At 36.7% G+C, this 24925-nt stretch overlaps 1 protein-coding gene across 5 annotated transcripts in view; it reads right to left on the minus strand.

Annotated features, from left to right (window-relative positions):
* SNX7 (sorting nexin 7) overlaps positions 1–24925 on the minus strand; it is a 35727-nt gene that overhangs the window by 8853 nt on the left and 1949 nt on the right. For 2 of the 5 annotated variants that reach the window (XM_064664677.1, XM_064664675.1), the window contains exons 2-8: positions 20107–20289; positions 18097–18207; positions 17507–17671; positions 16370–16571; positions 14294–14493; positions 10865–10951; positions 5243–5395 (exon numbers count right to left, since the gene is read on the minus strand). In XM_064664677.1, the coding sequence (XP_064520747.1) occupies positions 5243–5395; positions 10865–10951; positions 14294–14493; positions 16370–16571; positions 17507–17671; positions 18097–18207; positions 20107–20289 (1101 nt within the window). Of the gene's footprint in view, positions 1–3439; positions 4171–5242; positions 5396–5604; positions 6510–8919; positions 10744–10864; positions 10952–14293; positions 14494–16369; positions 16572–17506; positions 17672–18096; positions 18208–20106; positions 20290–24925 lie in introns of those variants that run through there. The other 3 variants (XM_064664676.1, XM_064664678.1, XM_064664679.1) reach the window with 3 other exon arrangements.

Here is a 24925-nt window from a genome sequence, read left to right on the forward strand (position 1 = left end):
TCAGCACTGGCTGCACTGTAAAAATGGCTGTGTCTTATCTTTGCAACACTGAGCCAAACTGCACATGTTAAAATGCAATCACAGTATATTGCTTAAGCAGAGAGATACAATCTACTGAAGTCTTTCCAGACAAAGATGCAAAGCATTTTTTCACACAAGTTATTCAGTTTTTAATTCATCTCTGTTTATATAACCAAAGCACATTTTTCAAAATGTAAGAGGTGGCTCATTTCACTGTCAGACATCACAGTGCTGCTACAGCTGACAAGTTTTATAATTAACCATACCAAAACAAAACTAGGTCTCTGTGCCTTAGGCTCAAGCTTTTCGTACTGTGAAGCATGAACTGCATAAACGACATTTTGTTAGTGATGTATACTTCAACGTTATTACAGAATGATTCTACTCCATTCTCCTGGGAGGCTGAAAACAGAGATCTCAATAGAGGATCAGCCAGTTTTCACAAAGGACACAGAAAGGAAAAAAAAACACCAGAAAATCCAAACTGAGGAAATTAAATGTCTTTGCACAGGATTGAAATTCATAATCCAATTACTTGTAAAAGCCCAATGGAAGAAATAAAAAAGCCTAAATACACAAAATGAAATAGCAAGAGCTTAAATAAGGCTATTTTACCTAAAATATTCCGATTACTGCTGCAGGACATGTATCTTTTCTACAACATCAATCTTAGAAAAAAAACAGCAGAAAGTTTTTCATATAGTACAATTGCATATATAACTAAAAAGGAGATATAAAAACAGAATATGTAGTAAGGATGCTAGCAGAAGCAGTGTGTCACATGCCGTGTGTGTTCCCTGTTATGAATGGTCGATACCTTAAAAATACCCTTTATGATGGCATTTTTTGGAGTAGAATATGAAAATGAAGTCTTGTTCGTGTCCAAGGCAGAAAATATTTTCATAATTTCTGGGTGCAAGGAAACAAAAAATAGAGTGCATAGAAACAGCCATTCCCACTATAAAAAATGTCTTCCTAAAATTATTTAAAAGAAATCGTAATGGATGAAGTGAATAAGGGTTCAAAGATGGAGCCTGTCTTTGAAGCGACATGCACAGAAGACAAATGGGCTCAGCCACGTGGGAGCTTTTGAAAATCACATGAAGTTTGTTAGCTAAATTCCCAGGCATTGCTAAGGTAGGATGTGATCAACATGCATGAGCAGCTAACTCTCTGCTACGCAACCAAATGATTAGTTAATGCATCATTACAGAGGCCTCTAGGGCAAGCAACAAATCTCATCTATTTTTCTACAGCTTTTACTAGACCGAGAGGTACATAAGGGAAGCTGCTGTAATGGGGACTGAGTATTGTTTTGCCCTAGTGAACCTTTTGGATCAATTTATGTCTATACAACAATGTAGGTCACAGAAATAGACTAAATTATGCTTGAGCTATTTAAGACAATCAGGAAACCATTTATATTTTTGGAGAAGATTAAGGTGTGTCAATACCAACGGGAATCTGACTATATCAAAGGTACCTTTAGCTTTTTATCTGATTAAGCTGGAAAGGTTTAACAGGATTAGTTTGACACAAGATAGATAAAATTAGAGACTACACTTTAAAACAAAGGTTTATCTCTGCTCAACAAAAACCATGTTCTTTCAATGCCAAAACTAACTATCATACTACATTAGGAAAAACCACCAATCTTTCTGCATTTACTAGAGCGTCTCATGAGCAGTGGAAAACCAAACTCATATATTTCCTGGAATTATAATGTCTAGTTATCTTTGGATTGAGCTGCCACTTATTCTGGTGTTCTTCCTGAACAGAATAGGTTAACAAAGTTCTTTGCTGAGAAAAATTGAAGTATTTCTTTTTCTTCAATGCTGTAAATGTCCTAGTGACTATAGTAAAAAAAGAATTTAGCATATGTTTAATCGGTTTTGCTCTTTGAAACCAGAGTTCAACACTGCCCGGTTTTTCACTAGTTTGCACCAGTTACATTTCAAATGTGCTACCTAAACAATACTACCAGCACCACCAACAACTCTGTATTTTGGTTTTTGTAATGCTGCATAGAGTATCTATACCTAAATTAATGAAAATACTCATGGTGACAATCAGCTTTCTCAGCTGGTAAGCTCCACCCTGTGGACAGTTTGTGATTCCAGCTGTTTGGCAGATATCTCTTCTGGACTAAAAGGCATCAGGAAAAGGAATAAAATAAACAGTACAGTGTTAACTCATGCTGCATTCAAGAACTTTTCTCTGTAAGGCAAACAAATCAATACTATTTAGTTCACAAATAGAAGTAAAGTTCTGAACTTTTAAAAATCAAAGCCTTTTTACATAGTTTCAGAAAATCCCCCCTATTTTAGCAATGCATTTACAGTTATTATTATTACAGTATTTTTTTGGCTTTAAGCCTTTGTGGAATACAGGTAGACTTAAGAAGGTATTCAAATCTTTTCCAGAGCAAAGAAAAGGAAGTAGAGAGCTCTATGAACTCTTGAGACCAGCTACAGGAATGGCAAATGATTGGTCAGTCATGGTAATTCTTGGCTACTAAATGACATATTTAAATATAATTAAGTGTGTACATTATCACAGGAAAGCTTTCATTTTTATAGGCCTGCACAGGAGCACCCTGAAAATTTGCAACACTGGGCTTTCATTTGTTGTCTTTGTTACCACAGCATTGAGAGACACAAAGAGATTGGTGATTTCATGGCTGTAGAAACAAAGCAACACTTCTTATTCAAGTATATTAAATAGAGATAGTGAATAAACTGGAAGGCTACAGGAATAACTCTACTTGTTTTGAATTAGTAGAATTCAATTCTACTAATTGCCAGAGAAATACAATTACAGGTAATGCTTTAAAGTAGCACTTAATTAATGTGAACATTAATTCAGCTTAAGGGAGACATACTCTTTTATGAAATACTCTTAACATCTAAATGATGCTTGATAATTTGACAGCAGAATCCTTAGGCAACTACAATTACGGAAAACCCCAAATAAATATAAGGTCATATACTCTTTTCCCATATTTTGACCAAGAGGAAATAACATTTTAGAAATTCTAGTGTACTTTGACACATTGCTATGTTGTATTTGATCACACTGGCTTGAGTTTTATACAGTCTTGAAGGACTGGATTCTCTGCTGCAAAAGCCATCAGAAAATAGATGGCTGTCTCTCATCACTGTAGTTCTCAGAAATTTAAGGGATGCAGATAATGACCACTAACAAGAATGACTCCTGAATCACATCCATGGCATCCATGGTGCCTGGGAAAATGCAAAGAATGTGCTTTGGGAAAAAGAAAAGAGGGATGCTACAGCAAGAACAGGCTTAGTAAGCATCAAATGGTGCATTGAAAGTCTGAATGAGTAACTTCAGACATGTGAAAGAATGTTAATGATGCAAGTAATGACTGAAAAGAGAAAAACACTGTAACAGGAACTGTGTTTGTGCATAAGTTTAATGAGTTAGACTCAAGCCCTTAAGGCAGGATTTTGTTTCCTACTGCAAGCATAAAAATAATATTCTCCTTCCTGGGTTTCTGAGATTCCCTTCCTGAAGTTTCACTTCCAAACAGCTGGAGCAGATGCCAGAGTTTATTTTCCTGCTCCTTTCAGGAGTGCATTGCACACAGGTAATTTTTAATATAAAGGCCTCTGACAGTAATCAGTAATCACTAATCACTTCTCCAACAGTTAACCATCAGCATTAACCACAGGTCTCAGATAAATGGGTATTTTAGATCCAAACTCCCAATCGAAATATTCATTTTATCAAATTCTCTTGAATGTCAGGATTAAAATAATGATTTTCTGATAAAACAGAGAGATATTGGTAAGCCCTCATGTTGCAAGCAAGGAGTGATACAGTTAGCACAGTGTTGTTTATTAGTGCAACTGCTGCAGTAAGATAAGGTGTTTTTTTCTAAAATGTAGATCTACTGAGATGTAACAGTAAACTCATTTTATGCAGATTTCAATATTTAAGAAAAGCACAAAGAATCATGTCTCAGGATAAACCAATTTGTCCAGTATTTCAGAGGCTATTTAAGAAGAACCACCAACAGTTACAGAAATAGCTGAATCTTTTTTCTGCAGTTTGTGGCTAAAATAATAATTTCATGTACAGTATTTGGTGTTCTGAATTAAACTTCTGATTCAGCAAAAAGCATTTCTAGACAGGAAAAAGAAACAAATAATTATTTTTGTGTTTTAGCTAATCATTCATAAACAAAATATTCCAATATATTCAGCACTGTTTTATCATACATATTGCTGCTATAGAAGTCAGAAACCATCAATAACTGAAGACAATGTGAGAGGATGCCAAAAGCTTGCTGTCTGATTTCAGAAAATATTTTGATCTTAATATGTAACAACAGATTGTCAATGTCCATGCATCTCACAGACCACATGTTAATTAATTAGACTTGATGATCAAGAGCTCTGTCTTTTCAATTACGTTTTACCAAATGATTTGTAAAATCAGGGCACTGCCATTGGCTAATGGGCGATCCATAAAAGGTTCGGACTACAGGACTGGAAGTTACAGATATCAACATATATCTGCAAAAAATACTAATTTATGATTAATAGATGGCCTATTGTATTCCATTTTTTTTCCTAAAATAAGGAGAAATTCTTTTTAAAACTTTTAAAAACATCTGGGATATTTTCAAAATGCGCATTTCAATCAAGAACGTGTTCCCCATGAGGAAACTTCACAGAATGCTTAATGTATTTTGTTGTTTGTTTTCAAGTTCTCCTTCTGAGTACATATCCTTGTAAATGGAAATTCTTACCAAGAATATTACCCGTGGCATTAGAGCTGAAACTAAAAATCTGATAGAATAATATTGAAACGTTTTCCTCATACAGGATCATTTAGACAGGTTTGAGCCTTCCAGAAGGCTTCTTCATGCAGTTACAGCAAAATGTTTCCAAACTGAAATATAGCAGCTGACATTGAACCGAAAAATATGTTCCAAATTGTTGTGGTTAGTAAAACAAGACTGCCCTCTGTCGATGATGAACTCAAGATCAACCACTTGGGCACAAGCAAAACACATTTTGCTTGAAATGTGTCAAATTAAGGATAACTGCTTCCCTCTTCCCACAAAAGGTGATTCTGAAGTTAACAAATGTTTGAACTAAAATGCAAAAATTCCTCTTTACAGGCAATCCATGGACTTTTGCACTGAAATAACCAATGAAAAAATAACATTGCTATGAGAAAGAGTTTTTACCTCTTCATAAAAACGGAGATTATTCTCAGCCACATTAGTGAATGTTGATCTCATATCACACTGCATGTTCTGCTTCCACCTGTCCCAATCCGCTTTCAGAGCATTATTGGCACGTTCAACTTTGTCTTCAAGTTTCCCAATCTCTTCTGAGAACTAAATATTAATTGTAAATATTAAAAAATATTAGGAAAATCACCATTTTCAAAATTATTGAAATCAACTGACTGTAGTGGAGGCAAACAGAACTGAAAAAACAAGGTTGATATTTAACTTAGCACAAAAAATCATACTGAAACATCATTCCTAATGAATAACTCACTATAATTTTTGAAATAATAATAACAGAAATTCTAGACCACAACTCAAGTATTCCTGAAGATATTTTTATTGGCTGAGAAGTTACAGACTCTGGCACGTCTTCACTAGCACTTGACAGTAATGCATCTAAAAAGTAAAATATAGAGGGCTTTACTGAAGCAGAATCAACTGTACAATTAGATTTGGGCAAGAAAAATGAGAAAACCCTGACAGAACCTTTGATAACCTCGGGAGAAATCAGAATGGGGAGAAGACAGCAGAAATCAAAAGCACAACCTTTCTGATTTCTTGCCTGTCACACTGTCATCTTTTTTTGTGGAACCATATGAAGGAAAAAGGAATACAGAAGCAGAGAAAGAAATTAAACCAAAGGACTTTAACAGAGAAGAAACTCTTCCACATTGATCCAGGATCCAAAATCTTGAGGGCTAGTCTACAGACATTACTTGCTTCTAATTACTGTCGATGCACAAAGTGACTTTGCAGCTAATGGCATGAATAAGTGCACAGTGGCCCTCTCTTTAATGAATTTTCTAGTCTTTTCAGTAATTTTGTTACCTATTGTCATTTACTCATCAGCAGTGTCAGTTCTGGCTGGCACCCAGTCACAGAACTAGATACATCTTTTGTAGCCACAGCGCAAATTCATCTGCTGCGACTGCAGAGTGACTGTCTGCAGCAGGAGGGGTCAGGCAAGAACATCAGTAAGGAACATCAAGCAGGAAATTTAATTCCTTGTATTGCTTCCATTGCAACTCAGGTCCCATACACTTCTTTTGCTTCCTTGTATTCTGCTATCAGGCAAATAATTTTTTTCCTCGTACAACACCTCTGTAAACTTGGATAGCTACTCGTGCTTTCTGCAGAGATGGTGTTATCAATGATAGGAAGTTCAGGATTCCAGGATTAACTTCCAGGATTTTCTTCTGTGTTCTTCTTCTGTGTTCTTCTATTGGCAGAACACAGAAACATCAAAATTCAGAGCAGGATGTGGAAAGTCTTGGTGCACAGCCTCCTGCTTGAACCATGCAGGGGGAACAGCAATCCAAGTGCAACAGCAGTCCTGCCACCATTAGACACAAACTAAGCTGCACTGCCTGAAATGGTCACAGAACCTGGATCCCATTCAGTTTGACATACTAGAATCCTTCAGCTCTTAAAGTAGCCAAAAACTCCTTAGCTAGTAAAACTGAAAAATTCATCTGAATGGGTATTTTCCCCATTCCATAATAAACATTTTTAGTTAGACTTGATTTCTACACTGATTTTCTTTGGCACACTTATAGATTAATGAAATACCAATTATTAATCGAGAACAAAATGCAAAATCTTATTTCTACTTTACTGAAAAGCCCAAGTTCAATTACCTAGCCAGACCAGTAATCAAGTTACAGACAAGGGTAATTTCAACTACCAACTCTGTATTCAAAATGAAAAAGTTAATCCACAGTTTAAATGTGGGGGAATTACCTTTAAAGGAATTACAGGCAACTGGATTTGGTATTTTGAGCATATCCCATGCTAATTGCTTTTCCTTCAAACACCAAAAAATGAATGCAGACGGAATACTGAAAACGGTGACATTTTTAAGATGATTTAGAGTAGGAAAGGCAGTTGAATCCATTTTCTGCTTTTACAAAAAAAAAAGTTCCTCTATGAGAATGCACTAGTCTACACACAAAAAGAACTACTCCGACTTAGAAGTCATGGCTCCAGCAGCTTCCCCTTATCTTGTTCTTTATATCTCTAAGTAATTTATTTTACAGTTTGTTTTTGTCTGTCCTTTTCTAGGAACTACAGATTTCTCCCACAGTGTAGTTACAGTGTGACATAGATAGGCAGACCCCGTTCTACATTCCTGCCTGGATATGCAGTTTAAACATCCCCCTCTAAAGTCCCAAAGAACCGTGTGTTGTATCAAGGCAAGGGTCTGACTTAAGATCTAAGGGCAGCATTATGCTGCCATCATCTCAAGTAGAGAGGTTTAATATCTGCTTTTTGAAAATGAAAAAGAAACATAAATGCCACCCTCTTCAGCTGCCATGAGAGCAGAATTCAAAGAAGAATGGCTTGATCTTAATAAAAACATCTACCTAGTGTGTTCCTCACTTACAAGGTGTAAATTGTTACAATTTATCCTGCAAATTAAATAGGATTCTGAATCCATTTTCTTACATTGATCTCACTGAGGCACCAAGTGTGAGAAATTAAATCTCACATCAGTGATCACCAGATAAGGACAGCACAGTGCTAATCAGACATCTGACCACGGGACAGGAAGGTGGGAGCCAGACATTGTTAGGGCAGAGTGCCACCAGATGTGAAGAGTGGGACCTGTAGCAAAGAGACCTGGCCCAATAGCCAAATTACCTGGTGACACAGCATTTTACACTGTCTTAGTATGGCAAAATTGCATGAATTTCTATCTGCTACATGAATTAATCCTACAGTTTTAAATTAATCCTTTAGCCTGGAGTTAAAACATAAGCTATACTCAGAATGTAATAGATTCAGCATTTCATCTCTTTACTACTCAGTTTCAAGCCTGAACACTAGAATCCTTAAGTTAGCATTTAATGCTTATCTGGTTCTGTCAGAGCACATAATACCAACCCTTTGTCAGAATTACTATCAGCGCTAGTGGCAGTACTAAAACTGTTAAAAGTATCCAAACCACAGAGGGATACATGAGCATTGCTGTGTAGCCTTCAGAATGGAGCGTGGGAGCGATGGAGCAACATAGCCCAACAACTTCACAGCCAGAGCTCTGGAGGTAGAAAGGCCTAGGCAAGCAAGAGGGTACCAAAGTCCTCCCAAATATCTCTGTCAGAGCCTGCATCCAAAATCACAGTCTTCAAACCATCCATACCCTGAACAACTGCCGCCTTCATGGACCAAATTTTGGAGCGGGAGACATTGTTTTGGGTTTTTAGCAGCACCACAAGCAGCTTCCTAAATGCCAGGTTGCAGAAGCACAGCTCAAGAAAACTTTTTTTTTCCCAGACAATGAGGTTAATGTCCCATAAGGTTTAATTTACAATTCCAGCCTATTTCATCTGCACTGACCTTGGGGATGTTTTACATTCTTCTGCTGTACAACCTCCTGTTTGTTAAATCATTTAATGTTTGCCGTGACCAATGCTAAAGATCTCACAGCCTTTTATCAGCTCTAATGACAGTCTGAGTCTCCTTATCTGTGGTGGAAATGTACTTCAAATGAGATTAGAGTTCATGCCACTCATTGTCAGCAAAATTTCTGGCTACTAGATTGCACTGACAAGTTCAATCTGACATCTATGAGATCATTAGAAGCTACAGGAGTTCTGCTTAGGAATAGAAATGTGCAAACACACTCAAACTCAGTGTTTGGCACCAGTTCCAATAACAGTGCCTGTGTTATGACCACCTTTTATTTTGAAATCAGTTTGGTTAGGAGTGTCAGAAAAATATTTCAACACATAACAAAAATTTTAAAATAGTACAAAAATTACCAAGAAAACAGTTAGAAGTCACTTCAATGGTTAAAAATAGCAATACAGCATTCTCTGCAATCAAACTATCCTTAATAGAAAAAGCCTTCTAATTAAGAAAACATCTTCAGATACAGCTGCCACTCAATTAGAGAACACAGAATTTTATTATCAGATTAGACTAACAGACATCTGTTTTACTGCTTTTGTGAGACTGCAAGGAGAATCAGGCTCTCAGAAACAGGATTCTCTGAAATGAGTAAAACACAGAGGGATTGGACAGATAAAGCAAATATCTGAACACTTGGGTAATCATACTGTCCAAAGGCTTTACCAAAACTGTAAATGCAGATATTGAAACACAGAAACAGTGAAAAAAGATAACTTTGGGCAAGCTGATCTCAAAATCCTACTGGAAGCAAGTACAAACATCTCATGATGGCGTAAACCAGTCAGTATCAAATCAACATGGTGTAATCAATACTATGCTAAAGTAAAAATATTCTTGATTTGTAACAGTTCAGGAAAAAGGTAGTGCATGCACCTTGCCTGAGGACTCCATCAGATTATAACAGGAATACATCCTGAAGAGGCCATGTCCTGCCATGCAATGTTCTATGGTGGACAGCAATGAGACTGCCTGCTAAACAAGCTGTATGAAACTGGAATTCATCACTGAATGGACCTGCCACTGCTACCCTGTTCCCAGCCTAGAGGACTTCTCCAACTTACCATCCTCTGTGCATTTTATAAGAGTTTCAAACTTTAAACTAAGGAAAAAGGACAGGAGAAGCAGCAAAGGAAGCAAAGAAACAAAAACAGTTTCGAGAACACAGAGGCAGAGAAATGATAGGACAATATAAGTAAACAGAATTTCTACTTCAAGAAAAAAAAAAAACAGAGGTATTTACTTAATGTCCCACTGCAGTACACAGAGGCCAACTGTTACAAAATATACCATAGCCATAGTAGATACCAGAGAGTGGTAATATATTCTTATTTATTCATCTCAGTGACAAATCAAATGAAAATAGGAATTTCAAATCCGAAAACTATCTAAACAGCTCATCTTTACATGAAAACTAATTACAACAACTCAAATAAAAAGTATCTGAAATGTCAAGGACTTTCTCCTTTTATGTACTAAAAAGTTATTAGTCAGTTTTATATATTATTTACACTGTGTAACACTTTGTGTTAACACTGTGCTAAAAGGACATTACTTAGGCGTGACAGTTCAACAATCAAAAATTTTAAAATGCCAATACTCATGTTGGAAGTTGCTTTTAACTGGCTCACTGAGCCTTGCTGATGGTTTTGGGGATGCCTGCCCCCACAGGCTACCAGTTACAGTCCGACTTCACTAGAATGAATGAAGTGTCATACTGGACTTAAAAAAATATTCAGCTCAACTAGACAGAACAAAATGCAGAATGTTTCATTTTAAATAAGCTTATTGAACAACTGCTCATTCTAACCACCTCCTCTCCCTCTCCTACATCAATGGAGCAGCAGCTACAAGAGCATTGCAGCAAGTCTTACTTTCTTTTAACTCCAAGTGTGGAAGCAAATGGAAATGCTAAAAATAATCTGTGGTACAGTCTGTGTTGACAAAACACAGTGGTCGCCCACTATGACCAGCCTTTCACTCCAGCAGCCCATCTACTGAAGTGCTGCATCTTTCTCAGGACTGCCTTTGCCTGGCACATACAGCTACAAAAAATCGCAGAGACACCATCCAGTTACTACACATGGCTTCTCAGGACACTTCTTTTGCATATCTTTTGCAGTTAGAATAAGGCCTGGAAGATTTCAGCTTTCTGTACATACTCACCAGTTCCTTTTCTGTCTTTCTATTGGCTAAAGCATCAACTTTGGAATCAAGCTCGCCTTGAATTTGGTCTCTCCTTTTCAAAACACCCTTAATATAGAAGAAGAAAAAAAAAGGTGTAAACTACACCATATTTTAGCTATTTCAGAAAACCATCAAACACCTTGGCTATTCTATAAAATAAGTAAGATCACAGAATGATGCCATTTAATAATTTTGACATGATACATATACTTTAATTAAAAAAATTAAAATTATGAAGACTTATTTTTCCATACCTGTATTTTATCTTATGTGTTTTTCAAGAATCTTAGTAAATCCAAAATCAGTGCCACAAGAATCTGACATACACAGTATCATTGCTATTTATATGCATACACAGTATCATTGCTAGTTATATGAACAAAACTGCAACAGCAGTTCAATTGGTATCAGCTCAACTTACTATATATTCATATCTCAAAACAGCAACATGAGTTTGCCAAATCTCATGAATGACAGTATCTTCATTGAGTAAAATTTACAATATAAAGTAGAATGACTAAAAATGGTATACAAGGCCTTATTGAAAGTGTGACTTTAACCTTTAATATTATTTTGTAAGTGCCAAATGTAGTTCTGAAAAATCAGAAAAAATTAACAAAAATCAGATAAAATTATCATAGGAATGATAGCTGTTCTACCATTGATATATGTGCTTATTTTCAGCATATGTAATTATTACCTCCTTTAAAACTGTCTTATCAGGTATTGGGTTTTTAGCATAATATAAAAAAAATAATTAGAAGGGGGAAGGAACATTACTTGTTAAGCTACAAAACGGGAACAGTATTAACAAATTAAATTTCCATTTCCAGTGCTAATTTGCTCTGAGACCTTGATGAAGCCTTATAAATTTCTCTTTGTCTTAGCTTCCTCATCTGTAAAAGCACACTCAGGTATGCTTATCTTGCAGAAGTGTTGCAAGGCTTTAGTCCTTTTGAAAAAAGTCAGAAGCAGAACATATTAAATTACAAACCTCAAAATCTTCTTTTACTTTACCTTGCCACAACTGGTTTTACTGCTTCTGCTGCAGAGATGTTCAGTATTCACCTCTAGCACAGGGCATGTTGAAACATCACAGGGCACAAGCAGCTCTACCTTCTCTAGCTCTCTGATTGAAAATATCTCTGAGATCTTGTCACTTTATCAAATACAATAGAATAATTTAGGAGTTTTTTTCAAATAATTTTTCAGTGTTTCTTTTTGATCTGGTAATCACAATAAATATTGGTAAACCTGACTTTGGGCTATTCTGAGTAAAGGATTAGCTATATATACAAATGCTCATAAATCTGCTCAATAGCTCAGAACTTAATATATACAGAAAAAGTTTAGCTATAAGCACAGAAGCAAAACAAATGTCTGGAACAACTTTTCTTCATAATACAAATGCTTGCTCTTTTTTTACTATTTATTTTGCCTCTTTTAAAACTGTTTTAATGGCTACTATCACAAATTATAAAACAAAACTATTTTAATATTAAGGTGCTACAACTACAGACAAGTGCTGACTTCTAATGACAAACATAGGGACTATATTTTTAAAACATATTATTACACTTTTACAGCTTTTTGGTGTAATATTTAATGGTACCCTGCCACAAAACCCTCTAATTCTTTATGCGAATTTGTAAATAATTAATGCTGTAATTTGTACCCTGAGGGACAGCAGTTTTATTCTGTGGGTCAGTTAGGAAGGAGCTGGTCCAGATGTAAATATTTTAGCTGTGAATTCATTTCATTCCCCGGTTAAAGGCTGAACTCACAACACTGGGAAATACAAGGACTGTATTGTATTGATCACACCTTGTTTTGCACATTTGCATGTGATCTTGGCAGCACTGCACATGAGGGGTTAAACACACCTCTGAAAGCAGGTTTATTACTGTGTGACTTCCCATGGTATTTTTAGTGTGATTAGTTTTACCCTCTCCAAACTCCAAGAGGGAAGTAAGCCATAACAAAAATAAAAATCCAGAGTGAAAGAAGGGAAAGGGACAATTGTAGAACAGCAGCGAGCTACTGAAGGAAGGTTTTTCCTCTGGACAGGACCTCATGGCAGACTAATGCTGTGTTGTAAGTGCTGCATCAAGAAAACTACAAGCAGAAAAAATGCAGTGGGGAACAGCAACTTGTAAAGTGTGCATGAAGAGCCAGGTAGTCACCCAGGTAGTTTCCACAGAAACCTCTTTGTGCTCTGGACAGAACGCCTGAGAAAGGGTAAGGGTGAGCCAGGCTGCAAAACAGAAGGTCATGGGCAGGCAGAATCTCTTCAGTAGCATGAAGGCTAGGATCACTCATGGGTAACAGACTTAGAAATGCTGAAAAATTACTTCTGGAAGTGGGGGAGACGAAGAAGAGCTGCAATTGCTAGGATGGTAATCTCTTTAAACCTTTAAGCAAAGCAGTACCTCCACCTACCAGCATGGCCCCTCTTTCAGTGAAGCTTGTTTTAAATACAGCAGTCATTGCAGCAGTAATTCCTAACCTCTCAGTAGCTGAGCCTTACTGAGAAATTGGCAATGCTCTGCACAGTGCCAGCAAAGGCTCAGTTAACTGGGGTCTTGCTCTACCCATGGCCTGCCACACACTGTCAGCCCCTACTCAGAAGGCACTGCAGTAGGAGCTGGACTCCCAGCAGTAACAGAAGAACAGATACTGCAGCTGGCATTGCTCAAAACCTAGACAAAGAGGGGTTTGTACACATGTTCTGCTTTCTGGAGGCAGCAAAGTGGGAATTATGACATGCTGAATTCAGTTACTTAATTATGTTGATTATCCACCAACACTGAGTATATCAACTCTGGAGTCTGATTTTTTACATTCTCTCCAAGTGTAAGAAAAATACATACATAAAGGGAACTGAGAGCAGTAGCTTATGGCAAAGACTAACACATGCTTATATAATGGCGCAGGGACTGGAAGTTCCCTGCTGTTCTGGAAAAAGAAAACATAGTTTAGGAACAGCTCCTAGAAAGGGAAAAACCTCTCCACTCCTTTTCCCACACACAATCTGTTACTCAATGAGTTCATATTCTATCCGTGTCAGAGAAGGTCTTTCTCAGCTGCTGTTCCCAAACCCTTTTGGCTACAATGCAGAGCTCACTGAAGATGGAAAAACCAGACACCCTAGCACAGCTACCAAGGGCTGCCTGCCAAGCAGAACTGTCAAGCTCTTCTTATTTGGAAGGGGCATCTCTGGCTGGATTAGCAAGGGAAACAGAACCAACCAGATTCCCTGCTAACGGACAGTTATCCTATGCTGCACATGTTTTGTAATGAGTAAAAACAGGGACTGTAAAATCATTTTCATCATTCTCTCCTAGACTTTGTCACTGGACTAAGCCAGATTTTATTTACAGCCACAAACAATCCTTAAAGAAACCTTACCATCAGAATTTCACTGTAGAGAACATATTCATGTAAAATTGGCAGCAGGTTTTCTGAGAGCCCTGCCATTCTCTTCTCCGTAGCCTTGCAACACCTGTCGATGCAGCTGGCAATGCCCTTCAGGGAGTCTGCTAAATCTTCTTCCGATGCTGACCAGAGGGTGTGGATGGGGCCGTATTCCTTCATTTCATTAAAATAGTCTTAACAGGAACATATACACATATTACTCTTTGTTCTCTAATAGATATCTAAGCGATGCTAATTACAACCTCGTATTTACTGTGAACAAACCAAGAGGCTGAGGCTAGTGTTTAAATTTGCTCAAATGACCAAGGTAAGTAAACTCTGGTTCATTGTTTATGAATAAACTAATCAATTAATGTATTGTAATTAAGTAGTTTCAAGAAATCTATCAGCAAAAATGCCCCAGTCGTTTCAAAAGGACACACGTATGCAGGCAGACCTGAAGAGTTGTACTCAGACACCCTGCATTAATGACCTGCGTTGCTTCACATTATCTTCATATAGAGCGACAGGAGCCATGAGCAGCCGTGGGCAGCAGTTGGTCTGATTTGGGTCTACTATCCTGAATTCCTCTGCTGCTTGAAACAGTAATGTTCCAAATCCTGTCTCGGTTATTAAAACTAGAAGCTTTGTTATGTCCCAAAAGCTTCAAAAGAAACACTAAAGTTCACACCAGTTCTCCAGGTGTTATGTCCTTCAGTAGTTTTTAATAATTTAAATATAGGGATATCCAACAAATTACTTCTCTTATGTCTCTAGACCAAGTGATAATCTGTAAGCAGAGAGAGAGAGGGCCCAGAATTCACTGTGCCACTTGGTAGGGCTAAACGTGGGCAAAGCTCCATATGACCAGGAAGCTGCATGTTCACAGGAGGGTACTGTGAACGCACTGGTCATGTATCAAAAAAAGAAACGTCCTAGAAAAGATGAAAGCAGTTGTGTGGCATGAAGAGTGTAATGTTTACTTTGAGACTAATTGGACAAAAAAACCTCTGTGGAAGATGTAATCAAGAATCCCACATCAAGGTACTGCAAGCAGGAATGTTGTCTGCATTGCAGCTATCAACAGTTCCCATCCACAACAGTGCAGCCCTGCACACAAGTGTTCTGACGTGCTGTTTAGAAAATATGGGAAGAAGATATAACTACAGCATTTGGAAGCATGTCAAAATTCTTAAGGTCTTCCAAGAATTTGATACTGATGCCTTGAACCTACAGACCTCAGCTATTTCCATTGAAAGGAACAATATCAAAAGGAACTCTTTTCACCAATATGTATTTTCCTTTTATAAGATCCTTCCAATTCAGTGAGGACATGCTGAGATCTGGTGCTGCACAATAAAGCACAAGGGCTCAGTTATTAAGGAACACAGTGCAGCTTTTCAAATTAAATAGACAAGAAAATACCTCAAGTGCTGCCCAGTGGAAATTCTACTGAACAGGCATAGTCTGAGATCAGAGTAATTTCAGAATCTCAGAAAAGTCAATCACTTAGCATTCCACGTAGGTGTGCAAACTGCTGTTACTTAAGGAAAAAAATAAGGTCAAGTCATTCTTCTTAAGAAAACTCTTAATAGACACAGCTTACCATGACAGAAATTATGCCCAACAGTAAAGCTATTAAAAAAAAAAAATCTACTTAGTCAAAACAGAAAAAAGGTGAAGAATGAAACCAAAAAAAGAGATGTTTAAAGATCTGGAATCTAGATAGCATTATGTCAGCATGAGATTGCCCTGAAAGTAAAAAACAAAAGGTCATTCAGTTTTCAAAAAAGCACAGGTAAAAAGACAGCCACACTTATTACATTTTCTTCAAAGTTCCTCAAAAGCAGCTGAATGACATGTTAAAACTATTCCTATTAAGAACTTATGAAAACTAACTGGAAGATCTGTCAAAACCATAACCATTAAGAAAACCACAGTATAAACATAAATCTCCCTTTTTCCTTCCTTGCTGGAAAGAGCATTTTGCCTGGCACGATAAAAACTGATTTACTTTTCCAATATATTAATTTCTTAAATCAATAAAACTGATACTTGTTTTCTACTTACCCCTTTCTTCCTTGTAAATCCTATGAGCTATTTTATCTAATAAGTTTATTTTCTGACTAAATGTTCCCATGTAATCGTTGATTTCTGTAAACATTCCAGGACGATTTTTAACTGCTCCTCTTACTGAGGATGCTACAGCTCTGACGGTTTGTCCCATCCTGCTCAGCAAACCGGGACCCTGCTTCTTGTGTGATGAGAGTTCCTAAAGACAGAATAAGCTCTGTTTACTTTCAAGGACTTTTTTTAATTCTCTGAAAATAATTCATAAAGCTTTTTTCTTTTTTTTTTTTTATAAAACTACGTACATAAGCCTCTCTGTGTCTTTTTAGTGTACAAATCTTATGTTATAATTACTAGACAAGTGTCAGAGTTGTACCTGTCATGTGCATTTATGAGCCAAGCCTTTCTGAGCAAACACAAGCATGCCATGTATCACGCTCCACAAGAACAGTTAAAGAAGGCAGAGAACCTTTACCCCTTCATTCCTCAGGGTGAGTTAACTAGTTTCCAGTTTAGCTTTTTGAACAGGAAAGCAGAGGTAATGATTGCAGAAATAAGTAATTGAGAAAAGCAGACAATGTCCCCACTGGAGGAAGTAATCCACCTATTTTTTTTGTCTCTTTTTAAATGTTGCTAGAATAACCTTTGCTGAAGTTCAGAGGCAGGCTTTGCTGAGTACAAAACTCCAGTTTGCAACTGGTGACATCTTGCAACAATGCAACAGGAAATTCTTTTATGAGATCAGTATAACTTTAAAAAAAAACAACAAAGAGATGAAAAAGACAGTGCCATGCCAAACCAATAATTAATTCATAATCTTGGAAGCTTATATGTGTACCAAAATGCATGCAGACTTGACATACTGTGAAATTGCCACAAAAAAATCCAGAATGCAGTAACAAAAACTACTTTGGAAGGTACAGCAATATTTATGATCACATACATGATTACCAAAACCACTGAAGAAAAGGTTATCTTGAGGTATGTATATTCCATAAATCCCTGCCTTCTTCTAACACTTCTGTAACAAGCCATGGAATGACACTATTGAACACTGAGCCAGGGGGACTCCTGATACACTCTACTAACACAAGAGGTGGTTTCACATAACTGTAGATAAAAACAAAGTAATTTTACCCAGGCTTGTGCAGTAAGAAAAATTTTGAAGTCTTCATTAAAAGTTAGAGTTGGATGATCAGCAATACGGTTCAAAAATTTATGTAAAGCTTTTCTTCGAGTCTCAATGAATTCATCACTAAATCGTTCCACCATGCCCTTCATTATGAATTTTTCAGGCAATGGCTAAGGAAAAAAGAAGAATAATATTGTACAATTTGCATAATATTACGGTTATTACAGTAGTTCTTCTACTTAATAAAAAAAATAGGTATACCTTGTAAAATCTATCATGCAAAAACCCAAAAGCTATATAAAGTTATCATATTGAACTAACGTATAACATGGTTCTTGTAATAATATGGTTCTTGTAACACACAGTGCAGAAGAACACAAATGCAACTAAGAAAGGAGGACATAAATTATTGCAAATGGCACCATGAAAAACCTAATAAATACCTTTATGTGATTTTTAATTATCACATGCATATAAAGCTAATGAAAATAGGTTAGCTTAATGTTTGCGAGACTTCAGAAGTTGCAAAAAGACCTCAAACATCTCTGTATAAAACTGGAGCTATCTTATAAACAAATAAAAACAACAAACAAACAGGAATAATCAGTGTCGGATGTGCTTCTTCAAGTTTGCTCTTCAACCAAAGGAAATCCTGGTATCGTCTTCGAACTTCATATTCACTGGAGTCAAATTCACCACGGGATGTCTGAAAAACAGGGGCAGAAACAACAGGCTTAGGTTACAATACCAGAAAAAGAAAAGAACAATGCAGTTTTAGATTTTGGAGAAAACTGAGTACTTGAAGGGAATGCAACATGATTCTATTTTGCCCCTGTTATTTGTTTGCTGTTATTTTAAAGTACAATGATCGACTCCTTGAAGAGTTAAAACACATCGTGTTTTAGCAAGAAATCAAAGTTCTATTGGGGAAAAAAGGAAAAAAGCAAGCTTTTAACTGCACTTCATGCAGTGACATAATAATTGTCCTACCAAAATGTTTCCAAAATATTTCAATAATTACTTTAGTGTTGCATTTTCCTTTTAGCAATCCCAGTTATGTTCATTACTTCTAGGGCACTTCTTTTAAAGTGATTAGTAATCTACTAATGAGGAAAGTCCATTTTTTAGCATTCTGAACAAACCCCAAAGACCTGACACACATCCTTGGAACCTGCTGACACTAATCAACAATCCCCACGTTCAAAACATGAAAACTTCAGAATATTACAGCAATAACACTTCTTGCACTGCTTAATGGATTCTGCATCCCATCATCAATTCCAGCTTTGTAGCCCTTTGTTAGAACTTGCCAACAAACCTTTAATGTCTACAGAAAATGCTTATTACAGAGTTACAAAATTGTCAGACCATGAGATTTATTTTATCACTGCTCTGTCTTCTAGAGGCAAGCCACGAAGAGCCCATGTTTTCGTTAATATGTGCTATTTAGCATTCATTGTTGCACAGAGATTTATAATGCGATGCAAGTAAATTCTAAAAACCTCAAAACATGCTTTTGTAATCTAAACATTTTTGTTGAATAAAAATTTTTCAAGGTATGTGGGAGGAATGCTATTACTTTATCATCAACAGCCAGTACTCCAAATTAAATATGATAAGAAAGGACAGAAGAGATAAAAAAAGGCAAAAGCAATCTATCTTATGGCCAATCCATACTTGCTTGAAGAAAAAATGTTCTCTAGTCTACAGAAACATGCATAAAGGGAAAATTATTGCTAGCAACCTAATGAAGATAGCTCTCTTCCTACTCTTTAAATATTTTATGAGGAATTGATATCTCCTCTTATTTAAAGATGAATAATTCCCATTTGAAAATTTGGTTTTAAATGAATCTTTTAAAAAGAACTCAAAGTAAAATAAATTAACAATGCAATTCTCAAAATGCAGCCTGCAGATTATTTGCTGGTAATCTCAGAAGACCTGGCTGGACTCATAAGGCTGACTTTCCTCCTTATTTCCTGTAAATAACTTGCATTTAGGACAACTAAAAATACACTTCATTGTTTCCCAGCATTACTTTTTCATTAGAGAATTGTGGCAGTTTCCCCAGAAATCACATGCAACTGTAAATGGGAAACAAACAACCATGTGATAATGGATGCAATTAGAAAATATGTGATAATGGATGCACTTAGAAAAGAATGGAACTGAAAGACTGTAGCAGGTAACATTTATGCCAGACAAAAGACCCACAGGCTGCAAGTGATCCAAAAGTCATAAATACTTGTGCCAATATAGTGTTTTCAAACTGAATCTGTCCTTCTGCTGTTTCATGTTCCTGCTGAAGATCACAACAGAAAATGTTATTCTCACATAGCACTCATTTTGCTATTGAAGGTTTATTAACTATTTTCTCAATATAAATAATGTAAGCACCTCTGCAGGTAAGCACCTATGCAGACTTACACTGATTTTTTTTTCCAGAATCTACCACAGTTTCATACAGTTTTAGTTGTCTGTAACTCATGGCAAAATCAGAGTACAATTTAAATTTAGTAATATCACAGAGAATGGTAGGCAAGAAGAGCAAAAATGCTACTGGTGTTATCAAAGTAAGCCATTACAGCCATGAATAGATGCTTACCTTTGTGACTACTCTGTATGTAATAAATGTTTCAATGGCTGTAATGTGGCTTTCAGGATCATCGACTGTAATGAAGAGATCTCTTAATTCTGGTCCATCTTCAAATTTATATTGGTTTATCATTGATGAGGGGGATATTGGCATTGAAGGACTGAATGAGTTTACCTCAGCCAGAGATGTATCCTATAGATAAGACATGAGAACATTCATATCAGTACCTCTTTGTATACAAACACATATGTCTCAGATGCTAAAATGGCAAGCTTTTAAATAATCTGATAGAACAGATATAATATAGAGCAGATGAAAGAATTATATAGTACCTAGAAAATCTATTATCCTTTTCAGTATGTACTTCATTGAGGATGTAAGAAATAAGATTTATTCTAAAACTGTTGAAAGAGCAAAATACTACCATTTGAGAAGAATGTTATGCAAAGAGAACTTGCCTATGAATGGTAAAATTAGTTATGAATCCAAGCACCCATTAATTGTGTAGAATACTTACCAGCTTTATTAAAATGTTAAAAGCCAGTTGCTGAGGACTTATGATGTTTGAATTATCTCTAATAACCTGAACAGGGTAGATAAAAACCCAATGATTTAAAAGAAAACAAGACAAAATCAGAATCAGAATTTTTATTGTAATTGGATATTTCAGTTTGCATGTATTTTAAAATAAAATTTGAAATGGAAAACAATTACAGATACATAAATTAATATTTTTCTTTTTTTCTAAAGGAAAACAGTAAGTAAGGATGAAGTAAAAATTTGCTGCTTAATTTCTAAAAAAAAAAAAAAGTCAAACCACTATTTTGCTGAAGAGGAAATCCACTTTTTGATAGCATCAACCACTTCCACACAGCTCTCTAAGAATATGACCCCATAGCAGCTGCTTCTGCTCAGTGCATTCAATGGTGACCACTCAAGTGCTGAGAAATGGAGTGTAAATTGGAAACAAGCAAGAAATCTCATTTGCTTCCTTAGATGCAAGTCTGGATGAGATCTAGTAATCTAAAATCTTGAAAGGTACAGTTACTAGGAAAATAAATTGAAATCACTAACTCCATGAAAGAGCATAACAAATTATTAAACCATTAGAAATAATAAATTAGAGCAATTGAAAGAAATCACTATATTTTAAATAGCAAATACTGTATACTTTTTTGTAATATATGCAATGCAATGAAGTATTTTCATAACAAACTTGAAAATTAATCTACTTTCTAGAAGTTTTCTAAAAGCATAGTTAGATTACACTAAGAAAGAGTTGCCCTTTCCAGTGCCTTGTTAACTATGGAGGAAGGAGGAAAGGGATGCAGTTAAAGAGTAAACTGCTTGAATGCCAGGACTGGAAATGTGTGAGTCCACACAAACTGGAGTCACGGCATCGTCCCAAGGCTGCTCTCATGGGAGTGAAGAGCACACCACTATAGTGCTGCTGAGCTGGGGAGAGTTCCTTTTTCCCTTTGAATTCAACTAGATCAAAACTTTCTCTGGAACATGGTATCTTGCTCTTTTCCTGCCTTAAGCTCATTGCCTACTGCCATCCCTCTCCTTTGGATTTATCAATGTACTCCCACAAATATGGAGGAGAAATTTATACTGGGAATTATGCCCAGAAAGCAATTATGTACCAGTTCTTTGAACAGGGAGACAAAAGCAACACGGAAGACTAAAGACAAGACTTTAAATATTATATAGTGGCTTCCTTGTACACCTGTCAGTCATTTTACTTTTATTCAGTGTGTTTCTACACGTGATTTCTATACTGGTATCCAGCTAGCACTGTCCTGAGTGGTGGAGAATAAACAGAGAAGCTGTTTTCAGAGCCCGCTAGCACTGGCTGGCCACACTCTAGATGAAGAATGAGGACTGCTAGTTCAGAGCAGCCCATGCGATTCAAAGCGCTGAGACAACGGGAAATTTCCAGGGAAAGAAAAATGCATGAGCGTGTAAGGGACTTGAATGGCCATATAACTTGAGGACTAATGACTCTGCAAGGCCTAAATTGGATCAAGGTAAATGTGTTTCATATTTTCTCATTTTTCATGGGGCATTAATATCTTAATGTTTCATTCTTTCTTGTAGGTTGCTACTAAAACTTTCTCTATACATGCAGGTTTCTGAAAGTATATTTTTATGTGGAAAGGCTGATGAATATGTGGTTTGTGAAACAAAACATAGGCATAAAAATCCACAGAATAAGCAGGTCTTCAGATTTGTTTAATACAGGTCTAGTAGTCATGTGCACATGAATGAATGCATGTGAGTTTTAAACAAGTTTCATCCTCATGATACTTCAGGTTTACTTACAGTAGTTCTTGAAGTTCATGCAAACTAAGTCTGATGTCATCACAGAAACACAGTTAAAAAAAGATGATAATTTTCTATACAGCTGTAATTTTGTGGTTGGAGCTATGTTTTTGTGTGCATACAGATGAGGGCAGAAGGAGTTTTGCGGCACAGGAAAAACACAATTCTTCCAGCTCTTGTGTTGTGAAACCTTTTTCCTCTTCATCCATGCAAAAAGCATCAAGGCCCTGTCCCAGAAAATTATGTCCTTTCCCATGCCTTCCCTAGCCCCACTTACCTGGAGTATCCCTTCTCCTTCCAAGCCCTTTCACTCCTGACAGAGCAGTTGGCAGAGCTGTGTGTGCGAGTCAGGCCTTTTGATTTACTGGCCAAGAGACCAAACAGACAGAAAATCAACGAGCTCCTGGCAGTATGAGGGCCTTATTCTGGCTCTCCTTTCTCTAATACTTGCAGTTACCCTATCTCACTCTCACATTTGACTGCAGCTGGTCAGTAAGACTCTAAAATAAATAAGGGAAGGAAAACACTCACACAGCAAGTGGCCTCAAAAAAGAGCACACAGCTGAGACTGCAGCTCTTTGTAGAAGACATTAAGCCTGGGGGTTTGCCTAAACACCACTCTTTCCCAGAGCACAGTCCCTTGACTCAGGTTTGCCTCCATGCCTCATCCATCCATCCCTACCTCCCAGTAAGGATCCAGAGCTTGCAATCATATGAAGCTTTCCCAGTGCTAGGTGTCACTTAACAAGGAAGGCAAAGGATACCTGAATGGGTATTGCAATACATGCAGTACTCCATACTTCCAAACTCATGGAAGAAAGCAGGTTGAAACATTGTACCTGTGTGACTCATACCTCAACTCCTAGAATTTGTCTCTGCTGAAAAGAAGTCAGAACTTTTTCAATGGTAGTGAAAACTAGGATAAAGTGAAATGCACACCACATCATGAAATGGTTTATCAGAGATGCCGAAGAAGATACTGGTCTGTAGTATTTGAGATATGTCACAGGATACCAGGCCAATGGCTTATGACACTATCAGGTTAAATGTCTATGGATTTTCATAGATTAAAAAGCCCAGGATTTACATTTTGAGTAATAACTTAGGGTATTGAGGTTGACAATTTTTAAGAATCTCATTTTTCACCATTTTGGTAGATGGCACACTGCACGGACTAAACTGAGAAAGATGAAGTCGACGGCAGTGGCAGGTACTGAGCTCTGCACTGCTGCTGCCATCCCGCTTGGCCTGCAAATGCTAAACCACTACCTTACAGACACTGGCATAAGGAACCCCATTAAGGTACAATTTAAATCAAAGTAGTCCTGGAACAGTATGTTACAGAAAAATTGGTTTTACAACACTTAATTGGAAGCTACATTTAGCCTGTCAGTTTCCCTTGAATATATGGAACGTGAACAAATAGGGTGTAAAGCCTAAACAACCTCACAGATTTTCATAAGCTCAGAAGATCAGCCCTCAAATTACACCTGAAAACAAACCAGGGATTTCTGGTCTATATATACACTACAGGCAGGTGTCCAAGCTTTGGAAAGAAGGCCGTATTTTAACATAATATGACATTTTTTCTTGTTTGTGGGGAATAACTTATCATGTAGCATGCATTAATAGTACTAAAGATTTCATATAAGTAAGAAATATTTGTCATGAAGCCAAGTAGAAATTTAAAGATATAGGTATTTGCCAATAGCAGCAGTAACTTTTATCAACTCCACTTTTTATTTTTTATTCCCAAGGGGAATAGCTCTTGACAAGCAAGCAGCATAACTGTTGATACACTGTGTTAGTAGGCAGATACCTTCATGCAGAACTGCCTGACCTTACCTCATAAAAGCAAAAGGATTCAAAGTGAGCACAAACAACTAAAATTATATTTTAGCACTGCTTTTGCATGCAAGTTCAGTGAATCATTCATTGCTTTATGTCAAACCAGGGCTGGTGCTTTCCTAGAAGAACATATTTCAGCTAGACCCTAGTTATGCTTCAGAAAAACACAGATAACTTGGTGAAATTTAGCCTGATGTCTTTCATGTTACAAACTATAAATGACCTAATAGTTCCTTCTGGCCTTAAAAGCCATGAGTTTCAAGAATTCTACTAGAGTCAAAGTTTAAATACATAGCTTCTAAGAAGGAAGTCCTTATTCCAATGATTTTATTCATGCATACCACAACAATGTATCTTGCCTACAGAAATATAAAAAACCACGCATTTAATCCATATGACAACCAGTCCTACTGAATATATGTATGTTGTTGCTTTTTCAAATCAGAAATGTATTTGCTGTTTCTCTCCCATGGCACACATCCTGTCACACAGCAGTTCACAAGCCTCAGAGGGTGAACAGCACCTTAGCCTCTGTATATATTTTTTCCACCATAGATCTCTGTATGTCTTTATATTTTAGATGCTGCCTTGATAAGGCAAATAGATCCATGAGATGTTCTCTTCTTTAACTGCCGAGAAGGCAAGAGGTAAGTCT

Source organism: Pseudopipra pipra, chromosome 9, assembly GCF_036250125.1.
Source record: "Pseudopipra pipra isolate bDixPip1 chromosome 9, bDixPip1.hap1, whole genome shotgun sequence".
NCBI classification, from domain to species: domain Eukaryota; kingdom Metazoa; phylum Chordata; class Aves; order Passeriformes; family Pipridae; genus Pseudopipra; species Pseudopipra pipra.